Source organism: Nyctibius grandis, chromosome 22 (assembly GCF_013368605.1).
Source record: "Nyctibius grandis isolate bNycGra1 chromosome 22, bNycGra1.pri, whole genome shotgun sequence".
NCBI classification, from domain to species: domain Eukaryota; kingdom Metazoa; phylum Chordata; class Aves; order Nyctibiiformes; family Nyctibiidae; genus Nyctibius; species Nyctibius grandis.
In genome coordinates, this window is record NC_090679.1 from 7,809,913 (window position 1) to 7,834,673 (window position 24,761).

The 24,761-nt window shown below is 48.9% G+C and overlaps 1 protein-coding gene and 1 long non-coding RNA gene across 2 annotated transcripts in view; one reads left to right on the forward strand and one right to left on the reverse strand.

The window, feature by feature from the left end:
* Positions 1–5,402: 5,402 nt before the first annotated feature.
* LOC137672809 (uncharacterized) lies at positions 5,403–8,244 on the reverse strand. Its single transcript, XR_011049649.1, has 3 exons — positions 8,121–8,244; positions 5,654–5,753; positions 5,403–5,535 (listed from the first exon to the last, which is right to left on the reverse strand). It is a non-coding gene; the product is annotated as an uncharacterized lncRNA (long non-coding RNA).
* UBE2D2 (ubiquitin conjugating enzyme E2 D2) overlaps positions 7,534–24,761 on the forward strand; it is a 29,320-nt gene continuing 12,092 nt past the window's right edge. Inside the window, exons 1-5 of the mRNA XM_068417228.1 lie at positions 7,534–7,825; positions 16,885–16,948; positions 21,238–21,269; positions 21,362–21,439; positions 21,528–21,633. Coding sequence (XP_068273329.1) covers positions 7,802–7,825; positions 16,885–16,948; positions 21,238–21,269; positions 21,362–21,439; positions 21,528–21,633 — 304 coding nt within the window. The 5' untranslated portion in view covers positions 7,534–7,801. The remainder of the gene's footprint in view (positions 7,826–16,884; positions 16,949–21,237; positions 21,270–21,361; positions 21,440–21,527; positions 21,634–24,761) is intronic.

Below are 24,761 nucleotides of genomic sequence, written 5' to 3' on the forward strand. Positions count from 1 at the left end.
GGTCCCCGCTGTGCCCCCATGCTCGGAGCTGGTTGTGGGGCTGCGCTGTGAGCTACATCCACATTTGCACCAAACCCAGCAAAAGCCTGCAAAAAAAAATTGGAGTTTGGGAAAAGACAGGGCAGTAAATATAAAAAAATAAAAACCACATCAGCAAAACAGCAAGACGAGCTTTTTGAATCCGTAAAACCTGGCAATACTTTTTTTGCAGGTTTGAAACTTTTTGCACTGAAATTTCCCTTTTTCTTGTAGAAAAATCCATTAAGTTAAAAAAAACCAAAAAGACACCAACCCCTGCTTTATTTAAAGAAAAAAGATCTCAGTTTCTTGGACTAACTTAGGCTTAAACACATTTAACTGAGAACAAGAGCAAGTCACTTCAAAAGTTGCTTCTGTTAGGTTTTAAAATTGTGACAGCCCTGGGTTTGATTCATTCAGCACAGGGCAAAGGGCTCTAGAAATGGAAAATAACTTTGGAGCAGGGGCATGTGACACTGTGGGGTTTGCTAAAGAGCCTCCACCTTGTTTTGCCAGTGCTGGACTTGTGCTGCTGGGTGGGGGCTACCTCTGCAAATCCAGCCCCTCTACACACCTCTGCAGAAGAGGAAAATGCTGGATCTGTGTGAGCAGCTCCAGCAGCTACTTTGGGCACCTGTTACCCAGGCGAAGAGGGGTGAGAAGGTGGGGAGGAGATGCTCTGCAAGCCCCGGCAGAGCCTGCTGCTGCTGGGCAGCTTCAGAAGGGCAGGTGACAGAATCCGGTGGATAGATGATGGTAAAGCTGTGGATGTGTCTATCTCGATTTCAGTAAAGCGTTTGACACGGTCTCCCACAGCATCCTCGCAGCTAAACTGAGGGAGTGTGGTCTGGATGATCGGGTAGTGAGGTGGATTGTGAACTGGCTGAAGGAAAGAAGCCAGAGAGTGGTGGTCAATGGGACAGAGTCCCGCTGGAGGCCTGTATCTAGTGGAGTCCCTCAAGGGTCGGTACTGGGACCAGTTCTATTCAATATATTCATTAATGACTTGGATGAGGGAATAGAGTGCACTGTCAGCAAGTTCGCTGATGACACCAAACTGGGAGGAGTGGCTGACACAACGGAAGGCTGCGCAGCCATTCAGAGAGACCTGGACAGGCTGGAGAGTTGGGCGGGGAGAAATTTAATGAAATATAACAAGGGCAAGTGTAGAGTCCTGCATCTGGGCAAGAACAACCCCGTGTACCAGTACAAGTTGGGGACAGACCTGTTGGAGAGCAGTGTAGGGGAAAGGGACCTGGGGGTCCTAGTGGACAGCAGGATGACCATGAGCCAGCAGTGTGCCCTTGTGGCCAAGAAGGCCAATGGCATCCTGGGGTGTATTAGAAGGGGTGTGGTTAGCAGGTCAAGAGAGGTTCTCCTCCCCCTCTACTCTGTCCTGGTGAGGCCGCATCTGGAATATTGTGTCCAGTTCTGGGCCCCTCAGTTCAAGAAGGACAGGGAACTGCTAGAGAGAGTCCAGCGCAGAGCCACGAAGATGATTAAGGGGGTGGAACATCTCCCTTATGAGGAGAGGCTGAGGGAGCTGGGTCTCTTTAGCTTGGAGAAGAGGAGACTGAGGGGTGACCTCATTAATGTTTATAAATATGTAAAGGGCAAGTGTCATGAGGATGGAGCCAGGCTCTTCTCAGTGACATCCCTTGACAGGACAAGGGGCAATGGGTGCAAGCTGGAACACAGGAGGTTCCACATAAATATGAGGAAAAACTTCTTTACAGTGAGGGTGACCGAACACTGGAACAGGCTGCCCAGAGAGGTTGTGGAGTCTCCTTCTCTGGAGACATTCAAAACCCGCCTGGATGCGTCCCTGTGTGATATGGTCTAGGCAATCCTGTTCCGGCAGGGGGATTGGACTAGATGATCTTTCGAGGTCCATTCCAATCCCGAACATTCTGTGATTCTGTGATTTTCCTCTGGAGTAAGTTACATTATCCTGAATCTTGGGCACGATGGGCAGTCTGCCCTTGGACATCCCGTGGTGTTGGATGGGGCTTTGGAAATCCCAGCCACGAGTGTGTGTGTGTGCTGGGTCCAACACATCCAGCCAGTGTGGTCTGGCTAAAGATCTGATAGCTTCTGCAGGCACAAGGAGCACGCACAGGACTTGCAGCGCACCCTCCAGCCTGATGGACCTGCTGTGCAGTCACACACGAACATCCTCACTTTCCACCCACGCAGGATGTGGAGGTGGAAGAAGAGGAGGTCAGGCCTGGGCAACTCTGACATTTGGTGGTCCCACAGTGCAGGAAACCTCCCTGCTTTGCTCTACCCAGTACTTTGCCCTGAGAGCCATCTGCAGTGCCTGCTGACGCCCTCCCTGCCCACCTTCCTCCCAAGCACTCCACAGAAGTGTTTCTCCAGCCCCAAAGGACATGCCAGACCCCCTGGAGCTCTGGGAAAGGGGCAGTCCTGAGACAACTTCACTGTGAGGGTGGTGAGACCCTGGCCCAGGTTGCCCAGAGAAGCTGTGGCTGCCCCCTCCCTGGCAGTGTTCAAGGCCAGGTTGGATGGGGCTTGGAGCAACCTGGAGGCAGGAGTCATCTGAGGATAAGGCAGGACTCAGCTAACTCCTCCAGTGATGCTCTGCTGTTTCGTAGCGGGTGATGTTGGCACGGAACGATGTTGGCAGGCACAGACAGCAGATCGCTCAGTGCTTCTCTTTGGAACAGAAGCTAAGAGCACAGTGGTGCCCCTGGGACAAGAGACCACAGTATCCCCCAGCGCCCCGGGTCTGCAGGACCAGCTGTCTCCCCAAGAGAAGGCAGAAAGCTGCAGGTTGAACATCTAAAATGCCGTGGTGGGGTGCTGCATCAGGGGCCAGCAGCAGCTGGCATGGGGAGACAGCATCTACCTAACAACAACACTTTCTCTGCAGCAGGGGCTGCTGCGGATGGGGAACAGCCGCAAATTTTCAGAGCAGATGCAGCCCAAAGCATCTTCTCCAGTGCTGGTGACCAGAAGTCATCATTTTGGAGAAGAGGACCAGGACACAATCTGATATGGGATACAGGAAAGTGCATATGGGTCAATCCCACTGTCTTCGTGTTCAGTGCAGGGGTGGGAAGAGACTGAGAAATGCAAGAGGACACCTGCAAAAGTCGCAGGCGAGGTGGAAGAGAAGCAAGGGAGAAAGCCAGCAGGTGGGATGAGGAAATCCTGACAAGAGAAAGTAGAAATCAAGAGACCGCAGGGAGACGGGCAGTGAGAAAGTGCTGCAGAGAGGACCAGGAAGGAGAAATCTAAACAACAAACCTCAGCAAAGAGAGAAAGCAAAGGGGAAGAGAAGACAAAGGACATAAAAACCATAGTGCGATGGGGCGAAAAGCCAGGAGGGGAAACCCTGACCTCAAGCTCAACAGGGCCAGGTGTTCCCTGGCTCTGCTCCCTGTCATCTTAGGTTTATTTGTGCCTGATTTTTCTTGCATCTCATGGCGTTTTTAGACATGTCCGAGCTCCAGTGGGAAGTGTTTAATATTGCCACATCAGACAAAGACCTAACTGTGAATGTTGAGGAAAATACCTTCTGGACAAGACATGGCCCAGTCTTCAATTCCCCACAGCCTACAGCAAGTTAACACCCATCCACTTACAGCTACAGGCCAAACCTCAGAGGCTGCAGCTGAGATTTTCCTTTCAGCAGCTCTGAGGAGACTGACTTTGTGAATAACAGTGATGAAAATTACTCTTCTACTTCCATTTCTTGTCTCTTAGAGAAGTTCACATCCATCTGGTAAGAAACAGCAGATCACAGTTATCCCTGGTATTAAAACCACAACAAAACTGCTTTCCTGTCTCTTTTCAAAATCGTTTATTCCCTGGACTGAGCCTTACAAGGCTTTAATACTCAGAGAGGACTTTTCGAAGCTTGACAAGGAAAAAGTAGCAATCCAGACTCTTTCTGTTGCTACCGTGAGCCAAAAATAATTTTCCAATTTGGGGACAAAATCCAACACTTTTTTTTTTTCTGAGAATACTGGGAAAAGATGACTTTAGCCTTGGCTGATGTGCAGACCTCTGAGAAGTGAAGTCCTTACAGGACCTGAAGATATATTGAAAACTGCCCCAGAAACAAGAGAAGGTTCTTCCAGAGAGATGGCCGAGGAGAAGGAGCCTCTCCTGTGCCCAGCAGTCACCACCATGATTGCAATTCCAGACATGGCATTTGCCCTGTCGAGAGATGGGCCAAGTTTGGGCAAGGGGCAAAGCTACTGGACCAAGGGAGCATCTAGTAAAGAGGAATTTGCGATGTCACTTCTAGTAAGCGGAATCAGACTGCCTGACTGGGATCAGGTGTTGGCTGGGCAACAGGAGAGGAAAGCAGAAAAGAGTGGAAGAAAAGCTAGAGAGCAGCTCTGTGGAGAAGGACCTTGGAGTCCTGGTGGACAACAAGCTATCCATGGGACAGTAATGTGCCCTTGTGGCCAAGAAGGCCAATGGTATCCTGGGGTGCATTAAGAAGAGTGTGTCCCCAGATCGAGGGAGGCCCTCCTCCCCCTCTACTCTACCCTGGTGAGACCTCACCTGGAGCATTGCATTCAGTTCTGGGCTCCCCAGTTCAAGAGGGACAGAGATCTGCTGGACAGAGTCCAACAAAGGGCTACAAGGATGATTACGGGACTGGAACACCTGCCTTATGAGGACAGGTTGAGAGACCTGGGGCTTTTTAGCCTGGAGAAGAATGAGAGGGGATCTGATTAATGTGTATAAATATATGAGGGCTGGGTGTCAAGAGGAAAGGGGCAACCTCTTCTCACTTGTGCCCTGCGATAGGACCAGGGGCAATGGATGCAAGCTGGAGCCCAGGAAGTTCAACCTCAACATGAGGAAGAACTTCTTTACTGTGAGGGTTACAGAGCGCTGGCACAGGCTCCCCAGAGAGGTTGTGGAGTCTCCGTCTCTGGAGACTTTCAAGCCCCGTCTGGATGCGTTCCTGTGTAACCTGCCCTAGACTGGCCCTGCTCTGGCAGGGGGTTGGACTCGATGATCTCCAGAGATCCCTTCCAACCCCTGACATTCTATGATTCTATGAAAAGCATTTTTGCCTCTGACCCAGGACTGCGAGGACCTTACCACCAGGACAGCTTGGGATTAGTATTTGAGCATTCCCTGCTCCCCATGCTGGTGGAGACTGGTGTGGCAAAGGACAGCAGGCTCCCTTGTGCTGGGGGTGGCAGAGCCATGAGCAGGGGTAGGGTTGTTGTCTGCTCTCCTGCCATCAAGGGGTGTCTGGCAACCCACAAGGCAACAGAAAAGTGGGAAAAGAGCGAGAAGCTACAAAATGAACCAAAGTAGTTGAAAAAAAAACAAGCCAGAAAACCATTTTTATGAATCTGTGATTTATTTTCTCTATACCAAATGTGGAGGAGGGAGGAGAGATTAATTCAAAAGTCACTCGATGCTAAAGCCACCAGAATCTTGAGTTGCTGCAGGAAGGCTGGCAGCAAAGTCAGCATGAGAAGAGACCACAACTGTCGCTGAGAGGCAGCAGTCCCCAGGCTCCTGAGAAGCCAGGGCAAGCGCTGCTGGAGATCACCACAGTGACCCCAGGGGAAGTTTTGGAGCTGAGCTCCAAGGCCAGAGCTGCTGCTTGCTGCTTGGAGTTGAGTATTTTACTTACCTCTAAAGTCTCCTGTTCAAGCCTTTCATCCCTCTCTGCCAAGAGATGCACAGGAGGTGTGGGATCGACAAGAACAGTGGAAAACAACCCCGCTGCAGCACTAGGTGAGGAGAACACAGGCAATAACAGAAAGTTGTAGTATAATTCACTAAACATGTTAATTACACAAGAGAGAAATCTATAGGAAACCAGGCGTCATAGGAAAGTATGAGTGCCTGTAAAGGAACAAAACCTGATGCCTTCTTGAAAAGTCTTACGACTTCCAACCCTGATTAAAAATGCTTTTGGCATTTTTCTCACTCGACTCAGTAGCAGGGCTGCCAACTTGGAAGGACGCAAACAGCACAGGGCACTGGCCACCACAAGCCTAAGACAGAGAGGCAACCGTCCAGTCCCAATTCGTGATCCAAAGCTGGCAATGGGAAGGGAAGCAGGACCAACAGAAGAGATTCCCAATTTGATGTAGGTTTTAAAACGTCTTACAAGATGTCCCACGGGTTTGTGTACGTGCGGGTGGTTTGGTTGCTAGGCTGAACTGCCCTGCATGGCTACCTTGTTTGAACATGCGCACGCAGCCCTCATCCCAGGCAGTGTCCCGTTCCTGGCCTCGTTTGCTCGGTTTCTGATGATTCAGACCTGAAGAGAGGTTGCCCTTTCGTTTCTGAGCTGTTTACAGCGATTGCCCATCCACGCTGTGATCGTTCACTACACAAACAGGACGTGGTTACGGGGCTCGGAGGTTCGCTGAAGCTCCGCAGAACCCTTCAGCTGCTTGGTAGCCATCAGAAGGATTATTTGATGACTTATTTTTTTTTGATACAAGCTGCTCAGTCATCTGAGAACAACTGTACTTTTGTCAGTGCTCTCCATAGGGATGCTGGATGGAAATAAATTGTTCTTCTGACCCTGGCACTGGGGCTGTGGGCACCGGCACTGCTGGAGAGCCTTTGCCTCTCTCCACGCCGCCGCTGGCCTGCCGGGTCCGGAGCCCTTGGCCACTGTGGTTTTGCTGTGCTGCGTGACCCTGGTATTTGAGGGGTTTTTTTTGCTATATAAAGTCTGACCGATGGTTCAAGCCTTTATTACGCCGCCACACTGTGATCTACTCGGTGAACTTGGTCCCTGAGCCCTCCCAGGCCTAACGCGGGGTTGCCATGCGCCAGCCCCGTGCCGCTGCCCACGGTGAGGGACGCAGAGCCCCGCGCCACCCCGCAGGTGCAGGGTGTCACCGGCACCCTCGCAAGGCCGCTTAACGCGTCCCCTCAGGCACTGCCCGTCCCGGGCCCGCCCCCGCCTCCCCGGGGAGCCCCACAGGCCCCGGCCCTCCTCCGGGAAGGGGCTTCGGGGCTTCTGCGGCCTCAGCGCGGGCACCGGGGGCCGGCCACCCTCTCCCCGGGCTGGCAGCGCCGCACAGGAGCCGTCGGGGCCCCCCCGGGCCCACCGGTGCCGCCTGAGGCCCGGCCCGGCCCCACAGCGGCGGCGCGGCCGGGACTTCTTCGCGTCCCGCCTTCTCGCGAGAAGCCGCCGTCACACGCGCCGGCCGCCAGCCCGCCCCTCACGCAACGGCCGCTGCCGTATCCTTCCGCGCTCTCCCCCTCCCCCTTCTGGAGAGTTCTCCACGGCGGCCGCAGCACAAATAGTCCCCGCCGCACGCCGCTTCTCCTCTCCCTCGCCCGGGCCTCCCCCCGCTTCGCTCCCGGCTCCGGCCCGCGCCGCGGCAGCCGCCGCGGCCCCGCCAACCCCGCGGCCCACCGGGAGCACGGCGGCGGTAAAGGGAGACGCGGCGGAGTGATACGCGGAAGGCCGGCGAGGAGGCGGCGGCGCATAAAGCGGCGGAGGGATGCGGTAGGAGCTGCGGCAGCGGCAGCCAGAGCTCCAGCCCCGCGGCGCCGCAGGGCAGCCCCGCGCCAGCCCGGCCCGCCCGCAGGCCCCCCCCGCCCCTCCGCCGCCGCCTTCTGGGGGGGCCCCCTCCCCTTCCTCCTTCCCTTCCCCCCCTTCTCTCTCTCTCCTTCCCCTCCCCCCTTCCCCTCTGCTTCCGCGCGCCGCCACCTCCGCGCTCCTCCTTCCCCCCCCCCACCCCCTCGGAAAATAGTCCCCCGCGGGCTGCCCCCTCCCCGCCCGCCCGTCCTCGCCGCCCTCGCGCACACAATGGCGCTGAAGAGAATCCACAAGGTAAGGGCAGGGCCCCGCCGCCCCGCGCCGCCCCGGCCCCGCCGCCGCGCTCGCCTTACGTAACCCGGGCGGGCCGCCGCCGCCCCGGGCCCGGCGGGAGGGAGGGAAGGGCCGCGCTGGGCCCGGCCCCGGCCCCGCGGGGTCCCTCCGGTGCCGGCCTCGGCTGAGGGGCCGAGGCAGCGGCGGCAGCCGGGCCTGGGGAGCGGAGCAGCAGTTCCCTGGGCCGTGCGGGCCGGGCCGCGGCTGCCGGAGCGGGGGCTGCGGCCCAGCGTGCCGGGCCGCTTTGTTCGCTCACCCCGGGAAGGTCCCTCCTCAGCGGGCACCTCCCGTGTCCCCGGGGGGTTGTTCCCGCGGTGGGGGGAGACTGAGGCCCGCGGGGGCTCCGGGCCCCTCCGAGGCAACGTGGCCCCGGAGACCGGGCCCGGGGACCGCGAGGGGGCGCCGGCGGCGGGGCAGGGCGGCGGGCCCGGGGGCGGGCGGCAGCCGGCGGCAGCTGCTGTGGCCTTGGGGGGGGGGGGGGGGGTGGTCCTCGCCCTCGGGAACCGCTCGGGGCGTGGGGGCAGCGGGGGACGCCCCGCGCCGGGGGGACGGTGCCCGGGCTGGGGGCTGTGGCGGGGCTCGGCTGGGAGCCTCCTGGGGGGAGGCTCTTCCCCAGCCTCGGGGAGCGAGGGGCTGGGTGCCGGGCGCTGGAGCGCTCAGCGGGGCGAACTTGTCGCCTTCAAGTAGCCAAAATAGCGTGGTTTGTTGTTTCAATGGAGCCGGTGCCGCTCTGCGACCCGAGTCATCTGGTGGGCTTGTAGGGGAGGGCACGCGAGGTGCCCCCCGCTCCCGGAGCCCAGCACTCGGTGCCCTGGCCTTTAGCAAAACGCCGCTGCTGAGTCCCCTGGAGTCTTAAACCGTCCTGTGCTGGATCATCGTAGTAGCTTTTACCAGGAAAAAGAAAGAGAGGACTATTGAAGTACATTTTTATTACCTTGGTGAGTCAGGCAGGGAATTTATAGCCTTTTCCCAGCAAAACACGTAGCTGTCAGTTTGGAGTCTCCACGCAAGGTCCAGGTGTAGAAGCCAGTCCTCCCGGAGGCTTTCTGGTCTCAATTACTGTGTACATCTAATTTTTGTCTAGAACCAGATGTGAACCTGCTGCCTAACATTTAAGATGAGTTTGCTGGCTCTGTCTTGTGATGCATGCAGTGTCGTTTGGATTACGTGTTAACATCTTTGCTTTGGTTGTAGGTTATCTTGAAGTTTTTGCGAAGCTTCGTGTGTCGTACTGATCAAATTAAAGCTAAGGTGGAGAAGAAAATTGAAGAGAGCTTGAAGGCTTATGTATGCTCGTGGAATTAGGTAGAGCTTGGAAGGATTTTGGTTGTAACTTCAGTGTATTGAAACTTACAGATAAGTGTGTGGTGATGGGTTACACAAAGTTGTGCTCCAGCCGAGCGTCGCTTGTCTGCAGCGTCCTGTCAGTGACTTTAGTGATGCTCGATGCCACGTGAAGGCTGTTCCACGGCGTGTTCTGTGGCTTTTGTGGGGAGGGGGTATCTTCTGTCGGGGAGCTCGGGGAACGCTGCGTTGTTGTGGTTTAGTGAGTGCCGAGGCTCAGGGTTTTACACTTTCAGAGCCCTCGTGTTTCTAGTGTGTGGTTTTTAACAGGAGACGAGCTGGATGTGTCGAGTCTTTGTTAACACTGGGTGCTTGCGGAGCGATTCTTCATGCTGCTTTTCAAAGATAAAGAATCCTGAGGGATAATGGGGGCTGTGGAAGGTTACGGGAGGCTTTAAAGCCTTGGGAAGGAGCGAGAGCATCGCCAAAGCAGTGGAGTGGGTGAGCTCTGCGAAGGACCAAGGGTTGCAGTGGAGCAGGAGTGGTGGCTGTTGAGGAGAAGGGAGAGGGCAGGACTGTAGGCAACATTTCCAACAGAAACAAAGTATGTGAAGGGAAATAAAGCATCTGGACTGCTAGAAAAAGTGGGTTTAAAAGTTAGGTGGGAGTTAAGCTGCAGACTAGAAAGGAGCACTCTTAATTTGAGTTACTGTGGTTGTCTCGCTCAACTACTTAAGTAAGAATTACTGGTTGTTTACACTGCAGCTATTCTAAGCCCTGTGGAGAGGGTTCATATCATCTTGTTTTTATTCTGGTCTCTGGGAAAAGCAGCAGCATCTTACATTTAGTGACCATCCCTGTCAGGATAACGAGGAGAACAGCAAGTTTCCAAGCTTTGCTGTTGCACCTTGTGGCAAGAACAAAAGCCTGCGGAGCGTGGATTAAGGAGAAATAATCCCAACAGAGTGGAGTACAAAGAAGCGATGGGAAGGAAAGCTGCTGCTGAGGCATTTTGAAAGGGTATTATCGCTCTCTGTATCAGTGTTCAGGTCTCTGTTGGGCAGTTTGGGTTTTATGCTCGACCACCAGGTTTTCTCCAAAGTTTTTTGGAGATAACACAGGGGTGAGAACTTGGAAACAAGCAGAAAATCCCAAGAGTAAACCTTTGATAGTGTCACAGCATTACCTGAAACGGCCTCTGGGCTGGAAGAGGGGCAGAACAAGTTGTGTGCAGCTGGGTAAGTTGTTGCTGGTGCGTGAGGCAGCGCAAGAGCCTGCGCAGCCCGTCCCGGCGTGTCTCTGGTGACACGGCTGCTCTCGGGGTTGTCCGGCGCCTCGAGCCGGGGCAGCGTGTCCGCACAAAGCAGCAGCTGGGCTTCGAGCAGACGCTCAGACTTGAGAGCTGCGATCAGATTGCTGCTTGTGTAATTCACTGCAGCTTGTCAGGCTGTGCTGCTCTTCGGTTGTGCTTAGGTGCTTGCGGGTCCAAAGCTTGGAACTCTCTTCTTGGGAGAAATGTTTAGATGTAGGCAGTGGTGCCAGCCAGAGTCCCTGTGAAGCACAGGGGTAACAATGAAGTATAACAATTTAATTATTATTTTTATATATATAACAATGACCTATTTTATCATACACATATATATTATAAGAACTGCAATGTGAAGATATCCAGAGGTAGGATAGGAGTGATGCTGCAGGACCATAATGAACAGCTTCCATTGTAAGGTTTAAGCTGAAACGCTTTGAATTCAGCCCCATCCCCATCTGTGCCCCTTAGTGTTAGGAAATACGTTACCTGTAGCTGAGGAAGTCGGACGCTGTGTGGAGTTGCTTTGAATGGGAGAGCAAGTAGAAGGTGAGTTCGTTGTCTTTTTTGGGTTCCCCTGTAGGAACTGCCTGATGGAGCCCACAGTGAGGGGGAAGGGAAACGGAAGCTGCGCTTCAACCCTCCTGAAGTAAAACATTTTCTTATAGCAGAGGGATGGTGACTTACTACTGCTTAGAATGTAGAGGCCCAAAAACCAGGTAATACTTCACAGAACTAAGCTGTGTTCCATAGTGATGTCCCTGGGCAGCTGCAGAAGATGATGGCCTTGCTTGTAGTCCAGAGCTGCTTGACCTTCTGAGATCGAGTATTGCTTCTGCCAAAATGAACACTCCTGCGGTGGGATGCGTTAGACTTGCTGGCTCCTTGAGTGGCATTGCTGTTCAGAGTTGTACCCGTGCTACCTGTGCTGAGCAAACCTTGTGTTATATTTCTGTGCCACCAGTTCTGCCAGTGGGAATGACTCGGTCCTTCTGGTCCCTCTTGCTGCTGTTGTGGAGCTGCCAGCACAGCCCCTCTGTGTGAAATACCTTGTGTGGCACCAGGACGGAGGACACTGGTTAAGCTCCTGCTCGCTGGGCTTTCCTGATACTCAGATTGCACACCAGGAGGAGGTTACGCATGGCCTTGATGTTCTTGCTGAAGTTACACTTTGTTTTGGTGTTCTTCCTGTGTCTCCTACAGCTTGACTTTTCCCATGCTACTCACTTAGCTCCTTGCCTTCTAACTTTGTCAGAGTCTTGTAAGAAGTCAAAGTCAGGGGATCTGAGTCATTTCAAGTATTAAAAAAGCAGATTCTGTCAAAGGGAAAGGATTAAAGTGCTCCTGTTAAAGGAGAGGTTGCTTTGGAATGACAGATACTCTGGAATCACAAAAGTCCTGTAGACAGGAGAGCACCTATGGATATAGGGGATGGGTGAGCTGCCCTTGGTGTGGAGATGTGAGTGCTACCTCCTGCGGAGGGACCGCTCGACAAGTAGAGAGCAGAGCTGTGTGAAATGTGTGGTGGATGTGGGCTCTCACCCTACGCAGGACTTTCTGTGACCCCTGAAGGTGGAACCTGCTGGCCCAAGGAACGTGCCGCAGGCTTGTGCCCAACCTAATGCCCACGTTGGACCTCTGCTCGTCTGCGCTGTGGTCCTGCTGCTGAGGTGGGGCAGGGTGATGTCTGTGTGACTTGGGCCTTGGTTCTGTATTGCTCTGTTTGAGGGTGCTGACAGTTCTTGGTGAAGTGGCTGAAGGTTCCTTTGTGGTCAGATTAAATCACCATTTTGTGACACAGCCCTGAACTGTCTGTCACAGAAGGGGTCGGGGCTTCAGGCAAAGAAACTTGTTGAAGTCAGATTAACAGCTTGTTATGCTGTCCGGCTGCTGCTGTAAGTGAACATTAGGCTTATAATGAAGGTAATGGTGTGGTCTCTGAGTAAATTAAAGCTGAAACTGCAGTAGGGAGGAAAGACCCTGGAGTCCAGGCTGAAAGGGCTTGGGGTAATCTTTGGGGGCACACATCGATGTCAGAGTGTGTTTGGGGAGCTCTGCTGTGTACCGAGGTTTGTTCAGGCTGCTGGGACTGACTGCTAAAGGACGCTGGCTGTGTAATCCCGTGGTTGGCTTCTTGCTGTTGCCAGTTACGCTGGTTATTCTTATTGAAGGCTGTATTAGCATTAACTTAATCCTTACAACTAGTCTTATCTTCTGGCAAGAGCAGTTTTTACCAGGAACATGTTAGACTGGGGAGGAAATTGTTGTCTAGAGGAAGAAATTTGAACGTCTCTAACAAATGTCTTTGGAGTTTACAATTAAAACTAATTGTAACTTGATACATGTGCAGGGTTAAACTTGAAGGTAAAACTTGATATCCTGAAAGCTACAAAACTTTTTAGTTCATGGATGTAATAGTAGTAGTTTCATACAACTTGGCCTTTGGGCAAGCAAGACACCTTGAACCTTGCTTTGCGTCATGCTTCCACTTCCTCATTTGTTCTGAGGAACTAATTAATGCTTTCAGCTGTAAGATGGGTCAGGTTAATGGTGTGATCCTCAGCAGTGGGCCCAACCCCAAGGGTGTTTTGCTGTAGGGGAGATGGCAGAAACTTTTAAGTTCTGTACGTTGGCTTTCCAGCTGAAGGCAGTTTGTGGTGAGGTAGCGTCCTGGGAGCTGAGTAACTCAAACTGGAACTTCATCTCAAGGCTGCTCGAGTCTTCACTTCTAAGTTCCTAAAGCAAAACCTTCTGTCTCAAATGGTAACCAGGTACAGCTTTCCTCAGGGTTTGGTTTAAAATCGGTGTTGTCAAGATCAGACTTGATCATTGACCACCAAGCCTCCCCAGATCACAAGGGAGTACAGCAGGCCTTGCAGCTTGGGGTCTGAACGTGTAGTAGTGGCTGGTTTGTAGGTGATACCAAACTGTAATTGAATCCTCCACGTGTTATAAAATCCAGTTTTGTGTGAACTCCCAAGTTGTTCGTTCTGAGTTACAAACCAGCTGTTTCTCAGTCTCCCTCAGCAACGTCTGGAAGCAAAGACGTCGCTAGGTCTGGTGTTGTGCTAGCAGTACCTTGGAAACTGTGCAGGAGCCTTCAAAAGGCAGAGTAACCTCTGGGACAGGTGCAGAAGCTTGGCCCTGTGCTGCGGCAGCGCGTGCTCCTCTCATTTGTACCTGGGTAAATGCAGCCGTACGTAGCTACCCTTCCTGTCTGTAAACTTGGGTCTACAGGTCTGACAGTGAGTAGCAGGAGTCCCACGAATGTATCAGCAGCCTGAAGAGCGTGGTGTGTTAAAGCCATCACCTGTGTCCTGCAAGAGATCCAGTGGTGTGTTAGCCTGTCCAGTGTGCAGGGGCAACCGACACTACTGCAGCTAGTGGCTGTGCTCCAGAGGTGCCTGGTGGGGATTAAACTTCCTCATCGTTATCAGAGCTGCTGTTCTACAAAAGCTGGGAGGTTTTGTGGGGGCTTGAATTGAGAGCTGTTGTGAAGTTTTTCCAAGCCCAAGGAGCTCGTGCATTGCTTTTTACACGGGCCTTTTAATCTGGGATGTTTCAATCTGTGGATTTATAGAGCAGAACCTGAAACGCTGCCTTAGGTGGCAGCTGCATCACTGAGACAAGTGGTATAAGGGTTCATTATAAGTCATCCCTTTCCAGTGAGATACTATACACGGCTTCAGAAAACCAAAGTATTCCTTCTAGCTGGAACAGAAGATTGAAGAGAAAGAAGTAGCATTTTGATGAGAAACAGGGCTGCTACTAACTGAACTTCACTGTTGCCTTTGCCCCTGTTGTGAGACTTCCCTCGTGTGTGGTGTTCCCTCGGATCCCTGAAGGTGTGTGGTTTTATCCCGTTTGGTGAAGCAGCACTTTTGAGCAGTGGGATGGAGGGTGAAGAGCTCTGGAGCTGTGCATTCTGCCAGCTGGTAGAACATGTGCTCAAGCTGCAGCTTTGTAACTATTACAAACAATAGTTTGTAACTATTTCCTCTCTGTAGTAGGGAAGGTGCACGCTAGGTTCTTGAATATAACCCATAGTAGGTTGTGGTCTTAATGGGAACCGTGGATTCTTCCCATTGTACTCCTTCCAAGTCTAGTGCGATTGCATCGTATTTATGCAAGGGGATGAGAAGGAAGAAAGGTTTAGATGTGGGGTTTTGTAATAGGTGTGTTTGGGGGTTTGAGTACTGTAGCGTTGTCTTTTCCAGAAGATTAGAGTCAAATGGCATTTGCAGGTGGACCATCCTCTATACACCCTTAGAGTACCTGTATTCCTGTTTTTCTGAATTGGTGCATGTGGAGTCTCACCTCATTCTCTGTAGCCGTGACTAGACTGACCACGAAGCACACGGGGCCTTCGGGTGCCATGAAGCTGTGTGTAAGTGGCTGCGCGTTCCTTTGCCGCCCCGATTGCGCAGGGTGTCTCTTGGCTCGCTGATGCTGAAGCAGAGCACGGTGCTGTCTGCCCCTCTGTATTTTTGACTGTTGCTATCTGAAAACTTGTACAGTCCAGGCAGCTCTCTAGGGTGGAGCAGTATTCTGTTGCTCGGGATGATAGCCCACATATTTAATGTGTGCTGGTGGGGAGTGAGAGCGTGTTACTGACCTTCATGCTGGCTGATACTTGCAACCAGGAGGTAAGGAGGGAGTCCTCGCTTGGTAAAGTTGGCCACTCTGAACTGATGTGCATAACTGACAACTCTGAAGGGCTTTCCTCCTTCAGAGGATATCTGGAGGTGCTCTCCACCTTCAGGAGGGAGCAGGCTCTTCAGCAGGTGCTGCGTGCTCAATAGCTACTCTGTCCAAGTCCATGTGGAAGCACAAAGTGTGGGAGGAAGGTTTGCTTGGGTCAGCACTGTAAGAAGCTCAGTGGGAGCACTAGGAAAGCTTCAGTGGTCTGTGGTGTGGACTCAGGAGGCTTTCAGCTGGGCTCTGTAGAAGTTGGGAGCTGCTGAGAGCAAAACCAAATGTGTGTATGCTTTACAGTAGCCAGGGTATGTGAAGCTTTGTACCTCCACTGCAAGACTTCTGGGGGACTGCATCTCGAGGGAGGAATCCTGGGATTTGCTTGTTTGGTGGAAGGCAGCGTTTTGCTGTTGCAACAGAAGAGGGTTTAGTTAGAGGTGGCTTCCCAATTCATGAGAAGCAGAAGCTGGAACTCCCAGAGATCATCTATCCGAGAGCTTATGTACTGCCTGTAAATAACAAAAGGCCCTTAAGTGACAACCTTTTCCATTCCTGCAATCGGCTTGTCTTGGTCATTGTCCTTAAATGTTTTGTCTATCAAAAGCTTCAGGTAAATCTGGTATCTGAAAGTCCCCTGGGGACTGTTGCTGGTAATGTTGCAGGCTGTGAGGTGAAAAGCTGAACGTGCAGCGAGCTGGGGACGGCATGGGAGGGTTTCCTGAGCGCTCAATTTAGTTGTCCTCGTAACAGTTGTCTGGTGTTTATGTTTAGCTTTCTAGACCAGAGCTAGCACAGGAAAAAGTTAATGTGTTTGGGGCTGTCATGCAAAGGAGGTCAGCGGCTGCTCCAGAAATAGCAAAGTTTGACTTGAAGTTTTACTCTGTTTGCCCTTCCCACTCAATGTCCACTTCCTGAGCAGATTGCTCACATGCTGACAGTGTGGACTCTCTTTCTGATCTGGGCTGAAATTCTGTTTCAAATTGAAACTTGATATCGTTCAGAAGTATTCTGAATCACTCACCCTCTTCAACCAGCATAACTGGCACTCATAAGAGGAGTTCTTCAGAGGAAAATTTGACTGAGGTACTTGAAAAGTGAGGATTTCCATTCATGGGCTAGCAGCTCTGTAGGTACAGAAGGCCTTGTGTTTTATTCCATGTAACCACTTGTAGTCACTGGTGTGTGCATCTGGAGGTGAAACAACCACAGATGATTGTTTTGTATACTGCAGAAAGGCTACTGCAGGCTTCAGGTGATAAACTAGATCACTGTAGCTGGAGCGACCTGGGAGCTGTTACAATACAGGGGATAAAATAAGGCTGATACCGAGAGTTGTTGGATTGAGGCCATCTTATCTCGCTGTGACCTGGAGAGAGCGGAGTGTATAATGCCTTGGTAATGCTTGGGATGTCTTTAGTTTTACTATCAATGAAAGCAACCCTGATAGATGCTATGACTTGATGAGGATTGCTGTGACTAAGAGAGTGTGGAAACCTGGAGAGGTGACTGGTGCATGTGCCATACGTGTTACCTGGATTTAAGATCCATCTTTGCTTTCTGGGGTCCTGGCTATCAGTTTTGTGGTGTTGCCATTCTTGCGGTTTCAGAAAACTTCACTGCTGTGAGCGTTGTGTTCATGAGCAAGAATGATAGCCAGAGTGCTATTAGCAGCTTTTTTTAACAATAACACGATTGTATTTGAAGTTAAATGAAATAAACTGTTCCTGTTTTCTAGGAGTTGAACGATCTGGCACGTGATCCTCCAGCACAGTGTTCAGCAGGGCCTGTTGGTGATGACAGTAAGTATGCTGCTATCAGCAAACACTGGCACTCTCTAACTTTTTTCTTTCTAAAACAGGACATGCAGTTCCTTACCGAGAACCCTTCTGTTGCGTTTGGTTCTTCCATTTGTTGCCCTTCTGTGTCCCTTAGTACTTTCCTTGTGTGTCCCTGGAGATCTGTCACTCCCATTGTGTTGGTTGGGTGACTGCACTGAAGACACCTGAAGTTACACCTTCCAAAGTAACTGTTCTGGCCCTCTTGTAGGGCGTGCTGTCTGCAGAAGTTAGGAGACTTCAGGAGCTCTGTGGCCAAAGCAGCAAGCAGCTTCATACAAGCTTTCTGAACTACTGAGATATCTAAACTATATATAGTGTAGTCACATGGTCCAGCAGAAGTAAAACAATCTATGCCTAATCCTAGGCGCTGGTGCAGCAAGGTCAGGGTTAACTCTATTTTACACAGGAGTTGGTTAACACTGCATTTTGTAAGAGGGCTACGTGTAGTCCTTGGGGATAAGAGGTTAAAATGTGAATGGAAGGAAAACTAGTTGGTAAATTAAAGCTTAAATCATGAAGTAATGTTAGATTTTGTTAAAAGTTTAATAGTTACTATTATCAAATGAGTTATAGGAACATTGGAAACAGTGGTTGTTCTTTAATCTGTTTTGTGCTATTATAGAGCACACCAGAGTATAAGAACTGAAAACCAGGTTTGGCTCTTTATTTTTAGGCAGGATTTCACTCAGTTTGGAATATTAACTTGTGGCTTTCTCAATAAGCAAAATCAGAATGTCTGAATCCTGCTGTCGTGACTAACTCATCGCTTGATTTGGCCATAGGTATGAGGGCAGAAGTGCAGTGGAGCATCCTTAAATCACACAGTACTGTTATGTTTAAAAACTGTTCTCACTTCAGTTGGCCCTGCCAGGGGATAGCCTAGGACTATCTTTTTGGCCTACACATCAGCTGGCCATCTTTCCTGTGCAAGGTGGTTCACCTGGTGTGTGATTTGGAGCTGTTGTTCTGTCCTTTTCAAAGCTGAAGGAGCTGTGTTAAAGCAGGGGAAAAAGGAGTTATTCTTTGAAGTCCTAGCCTGAATTTTTGTCTTAACATCATTTTACACTAAGGTCTGCTGTCATCTAGCACGTGTATTTTTACCTAGCGAGGAGGGCAAGATAGATCATGTGACTTGACTTAATGGTGTTTATACAGGTGCCTCTATATTTTAGTTCTAGGTAATGTCCCCAGTCTGTTTTGATTAGCTGTGAGTAAGGCAACTTAATTGTTGCCCTGTACTTTATGGTGGTTTTCTGTGAGAGGCCTTTAAACTGCAGTGGTTTTGCAAGCTGTACAGTCTTTTCCATATTAAAAAGGATTTTACACTTTTTTTTTATAGCAGCATTAAACTCTTGGTCATAGCTTAGGTGAGTAAGAGCAGTAGGATGTTTGCAATGAGACAAGAACACTTGCAAGTTCATGTTTTGCTTTATAATTTTACCACGGGCCTTGGGGTAAATTCAGGTACTTGCAGCGTGCATTAAATGCACTGCCATTTAATGCATAAATGCCTGAGATGAGGGAATGTGTTTACACTCTCTTGTAGCAGCTCTGCCGTGTAGGAAAGGCTACGTAAGAGCACTTGGAAGCTTTGGCTGGGATGCCTGTTGAACTTGCTGTGCACTGAGGGCTCTCTAAGTGTGCTGTTCAGCGAAGCATCCAAGCTCGTGGGTAGGGGATATTGAAGTAGGGAAACCCTCCATCTCTGCGCTAAGAACTCTTGGGTATTCTTCCTAAAAGGAAAAAATTAGCTGCCAAGATCTTTCTGAGTAATTTCTGAACTCTTCAGAAGCACTGAAGTGTGTAGAAACTTACACATTCCTATAGAAATCTAGGACTAGATTTAAAAAAGCACTTGAAACCTGAGAATTGAAATACAGAAATGAGTGGAGATGTTACTGTTGAGCAATGCTTTCAAACAGGTGAAAGCTGTGCTTGGTTTGAGGGTTTTTAGCAGTAGTGTCAAGCTTGTTCTAGTTACTCCACAACTTACTTCTGCTTTCAAAGTAGTATTTCAGAGAAGCTTGTAGTTTCATGGAAAATTAATTACTAAGATGTAGAGCCGGTCTGAGGCTTTTCTGCCCTTAAATTTACAAGTGTGATTTGTGCCATGATAAACTACTTCATAGTTTCCAAAGGATATCAGAGGTGATGGAGGTCGTTTGGTGGAGGAGGTGGTATCATAAGTTCGTGAATGGTTATGATGAGAAGTTACTTTAAGGCTTTGTCTTCAGCAGTAATATTCAATCCTTCTCCTCATGCCACCTTTCTTTCTGAAAGACCTCTAATGGAAGACTTCCACTGTTGAGAGCAACACTTTGGATGTATGTAAGTGGATAGCAGTGGCAGTCACAGAAAGGTGTCTTCTCTGAGGTCCCTGTGCTCCAGGTCTGCCTTGGTTGCTACCTGTGCTTAGCGACCTGAAAGTCAGCAGCTCCTCTGCTTAGTAAATAACTTTGAATGGCTGATTTCAAAGTAAAGAATCAATTGAAGTAAGCTCTGCGTGACAGATCTTTCAGTTCATCAAACTTGTCCTGGATGTTGTGAGAATCTAAAGCTTAGGTTAAACAAGCACTTTCCTTGGGGCTGGGGTAGGAGCCAGAAAAAAACCCCACCCTTCTAGTTTGTAAAATGCTAAGATTCACTGTGAAAGCATTTTTCTTCCTGGTTTCTGTAGAGTTTAAGGCAATGGTTGGTTGTATCAGCTTCTCTTTTCAGTGTGTGGCAGTGTGCAGGTTAAGGTCCAGTGCAGTCACAGTGACTCTTACCAGCATCTGCTGATTCCTGTGAAATTCTTGATGGTTTCTCTGTGATTAGCCATCTTCACTGCTGGGTTTCTGCTGCCACTTTGTCCTCTTGTTTGAGGGTTTTCACTGTCCCACTGCAGGCGATACAGACTTCTGTGAAACTGAAAATGGGTGAACACTACATATGGACTCAGGAGCCACTGTCTTTGATTTCCTGACTCTACACTGGGTGTAGAGTTTCTCAAAGTGCTATCTAGTGTTACCAGCTGTAATGCCCTTTGTAACAAACCTGCTGCTCTAACCAAACACTCTTCTTGCCTCACCTCCCCTTGCCAGGGCTGCTCCCACTTTGCTTTTTTTCTCCTCCTTGTATGAGATCAGTCCCAGCTGTAACGCCTGTACCATGTGTAATTAAAAACTACTCACGCTAGGTTAGAAGAGGTAGTGCCACTCTGGGCCAAATTCCTTTTGGCACAGGTAGTCTTGAAAGCTGTAGGCACAAGCTGCAACTTAAGTATGCAGCTGCAGGTGTCTTTAGCTTCTATGTCTTTGAAGACTTACCTTGCCACAACTGGAGTCTTCTGTACAGCTCCCAGTTCTGAAGATACGACGTAGCTGACACCTACACAGAGGGAAACTTCCCATGGTAGTTTCACAGATAATTTGTTCAGCTGGTGCTCTTTGCACAGGCTGGTGTTCAGCCCTTGGAGAACACAGGAACCTCCAACTTCCTGATGTGCATCATACAGATTAACAGCTTGGATAATTTTCCTTACGTTCTGCAGCATAAAGACATTCTTCACTAATTTTCTGCATTACCACATTAAGATGTTTTCTTGGACAGACGCATACGAGTGAGACTTGATTTTTGTCTGTTTAACCTAAAGTGTGTACTAGCACCTCCTGCTCCCAGGTATTGAGCAGACTGTCATTCTTGCATTCTCTTAAGACTTGTATTGCTTTTTGCTGCTTTAATGAAATCTTGAGGCCTCTGTGGAGACTAAGCTTAAACATTCAGTCAAGATAGCACTGGCTTAGGTTACCTCTTTACATATGGTACATACATTAGGCTTACTCTCCATTTAACTGTGTAGACGAGATCCTACGGAAGGAAGGTATGAGTTCATTCTGTACCTTGCTCTAAGAGGGCAGTCATGGGAACCTGGGCTTTGATTCAGGTGCTTCATTGGAAACTACAAAATTGAGCTCATACATTTGTTGGGTCTGAAATGTTGACTATAGCTAGCTGGATTTTTACTGTAATGGGATTTTTTGCAGGGCACATCATCTGTGCAGCACCACAGCAGTCCCAAAGTGGGGACCAAGTGGATGTGGAGTGCGGAGTACTTTGCTCTGTCTCTGTTTCATTTTTTGGCTTGCTTCCCTGCAGCCTTGCAGAAGGCTTTGTTTTTAAAATAGGCTTTTCTGTGCTGCTTTGTCTGGAAGTAAGTAGTTCATTACTTGAAATTCTCCAAACTGAAGTAAATCTTTCTCTTTTTTCAGTGTTCCACTGGCAAGCTACAATAATGGGACCAGTAAGTATGAGAGAATTTGATGTTCCTAGCTTTTTATAACTAGTCGTCCTGTAATAACTCCTCAAACTGCAATGATTCTTTTTCATTAACAGAATGACAGTCCCTATCAAGGTGGAGTATTTTTCTTGACAATTCACTTCCCAACAGATTATCCCTTCAAACCACCTAAGGTGAGTGGCTTATAACATAAATCTATTCATTACCAGATGGTGTAATGTACATTTGTGAGCCTACACTGAAATTTTCCTTCTTCTGCAGGTTGCATTTACAACAAGAATCTATCATCCAAATATTAACAGTAATGGCAGCATTTGTCTCGATATTCTACGATCACAGTGGTCCCCAGCACTAACTATTTCAAAAGGTACCTCCAATGCTCATTTAATTTTACTCTGCTGAAATGAATTTCTGATTGGGATTTAGAATGTAAAAACTGCTGCATTCCTGGCGTCAACCATTTCTGTGGTCCCTGCTTCACTCTTGTGTCTCTGCATCTGGCTCGCAGCCCGTTTGTGAGCACAGGATGCTCTGGACATCCCATTTCCCTGTGACCACGGGGAGACCGTCCAGCTTTGCCAGTGGATCAGATAAGTCTTACTACACTTAAGTCTTGCCACCTCACCTCAGAGTCTAAACACTTCTAGTACAAAAGAAAAAAAATCCACAAAATTAAACCTAGTACATGGCAATGGAAGACTTCAATGTTCAAGATGCACAACGATTAAAGATGTAGGGAAACAGCTGTGGCCTTTAAAAAATGTTAAACCTGCTGTGATTCTTTGTAACCTTAAAAAAAAGTCGTCCTTTTTTCAAGGGAACATCAGAACTCCCTGCTGGTCACTTTTTAACAAAACTCAATGACACTAACTACTAAAATGTGTTTTAAAACTTAACTAGCTTGCACTATCTTAATTTTTTTCTTTTTAGCTAAAAACATCTTGGTCCCTGTGAACTGTGTTAGCTTGTGGGCCACTGGAATATGTCCTTTGCTTGGTAGAGCAGTATTCATATTATGTGATACAAATAGTATGTTTTAAACACCTTGAAAGAAGACCCAGGATTGAATTTTATTGATTTTTCTGGCTATTGAAAGTGTAGATCTAAGGTTTGTAGATCTAGCCATTGCAATTGAGAGTATTTTTGGTCTCTTCTGTGCATGGACTGTGTCCTGACCATCCAATTTTTGTAGCTTCACACTGTCTTTGTAGTGAAATGCTGCAGATATCACCTGTTCAGCTACAGCATCCTTCACATTGTGTCCCAGCTCTATAAGGCCATCCAGTTGCCTGTAATTCTTCTCTCCAACTGCATGGGATATTCCCAGACACCTTTTGGTTCAGACAGGTGACTCCTGGTACCTCTCCCTTGCACATCATCACTGTCTCCCTTTTACTGAACTCACAAAAGTTCCTACCTTTGTCCAGCTAAAGGCTTCTGCATCTAGAAACAAATGGAAAGGCAAAACAGTGTCTTGGCTTGTCCCTTGACAGAAGTGACTCTGCAAGTGCACAAAGCTGAAAGTCTCACTGAGTTGAAAGAACTGAAGAAATTAATTCAGTAAAGGGAAGATGATTGCCAGGTTGATGCAGCTTTCCTTACAAATGCTTTCAGTCAAGTGCTAGCTACTGTTGGAAGTACTAAGTTAGTGCTAAGGACTGACATCTATTGTGTTTTGATTAAATTGCTGTGTAACTGGTTAAAATACTATAGTGGGAGAACGCATAATGTGACGTGGTCTTTTACTTCTGTTTGTTTTAGAGAGTCTAAAATGACCCTATAGGCAGTGGGGTGATAGATGGCAGGTTTGAAAATACTGCAGGATAGACTGGAATTAGGACAGTTGGAAAAAGATGAAGAAGAGAATTTAAGAGGCCAGTTAAGGGCATCAGTGGACTGCTTATTAATGACTGTCAGCTCTCATTGCTCACAAAGTATATCTTAACATTAATTTTGCAACCCAAATACAATTGTGGTATGCTCTTAACATCTCCATCTCCTTCTGTTCTCCACCTTGAACTTTTTTTTTCTTTTTTCTTATCCCCGTCAAACTGCATCTTTGTGGCTTAGCTAGAGTAAGCCATGGGATCAGTGTGGCCATTCTGTGCTGCTCAACCCCTTCTGTCGCCCCATCTCCCTCTTAAAGTACGCTGTAGATTAGGTGTCTTTGTATGGCTAATTACTTTTCACTCATTACAGAAGCGTTCATATGAATGCACAAACTCTGACATACAGCACGAAACACATACAGATGTAACCAGTGAGATAACAACCTTGTCTGAGTTCCCTTGGTGTTCATTTCATGAAGGAATTAAAGGCAGCAAAAGAAATTCTTACAGGTGACTTCATAGAAATTCAGAAGAATTCCCTTGGAAATAGCAGGGATGTCGTGTCAGAGAGCAGAGCTCAACTTAGTAAGAGGCAAGAGCTGATACTTAAAAGAAACATTCCCATCTTGAACAGTAGAAATAAATTCCACAAAGGCAACTTCAATCATTTAGGGTGGAACTCTTGTTCTCAGTCAGTTTAGAACTGTGTCTTTGTAGACTTTGGGGCTATTTCAGCTCTCTAGTAACTCTTTGATAGACTTCTCAAAGAATAAATGTGTTGCTGTAGGAAAAGCTGTTGGGTTAGGTAATTAAAAGTGGATAATAAGAGTTAAGTTACTCAGCGTGAAGCTTATGTCCCTTCCAAAGCAGCAATGTAATATTTGTGGTGTAGGTTTCTTAGAGTATTCCCTAAATTGTGCCACCCTTTAAAAGGGGATGCTGTTGAGAGCAAGCTGTTTGACTTTAAAACCTGTCAGCAGATGACTAGACCACATCTATAATAAAGTATACTTCTTTACTGATAGTGAAATCAGGGAAGACTAGAAGCAGTTCTTCTAGGAAACAGCTTATCATACACAGCTTCCTCCTCCCGAGGCATCTGGTAGGCAACATTGTCAGCAGCTCACATGAGCTGGATGTTGTGTTGCAATTAATGGGTGATACATGAACATATTTTTCACCCTACCCTGCAAGGGGAAGGGTGAAGGGGTGTGCAGTGACTTCCTTCTGCCACTTTTTGGTGGAAAGACTGTGAAAAATCATGTCAGTGCTACTTAGTCATCCCAATTAAGTTGCAAAGGTGGGGGTCTGGGCTCCTCGCACTCTGGAGGATGATGGTGGGCTGCTCCAGAGGGCAGCTGGAGTATCTGGTGTGGGAGCCTGCCCTCTCTGCTGGGTGAGATAGCGAAGGGCTGAGCGTGGGGGCTGTTGGAGCAGTGTTGTTTCAGACCACTAAATAAACAAGGAAGTTTCTCTCCCTCTGTAAGCAACTTTGTAAAGTCTACAATAGTAGAGGTGACTAGTATATTGGGTTTGTGTTCTGTCTTTCTAAATGTTTGCCTCTCCTAGACCTGTTAAAACAGGTTCTGAAGAATTAAGAGAGCAACACTGAGTGTCTCAGTAGAAGAGCTAACTTGCTTGTATTAGTAATTCTGAAGTAAGTGTT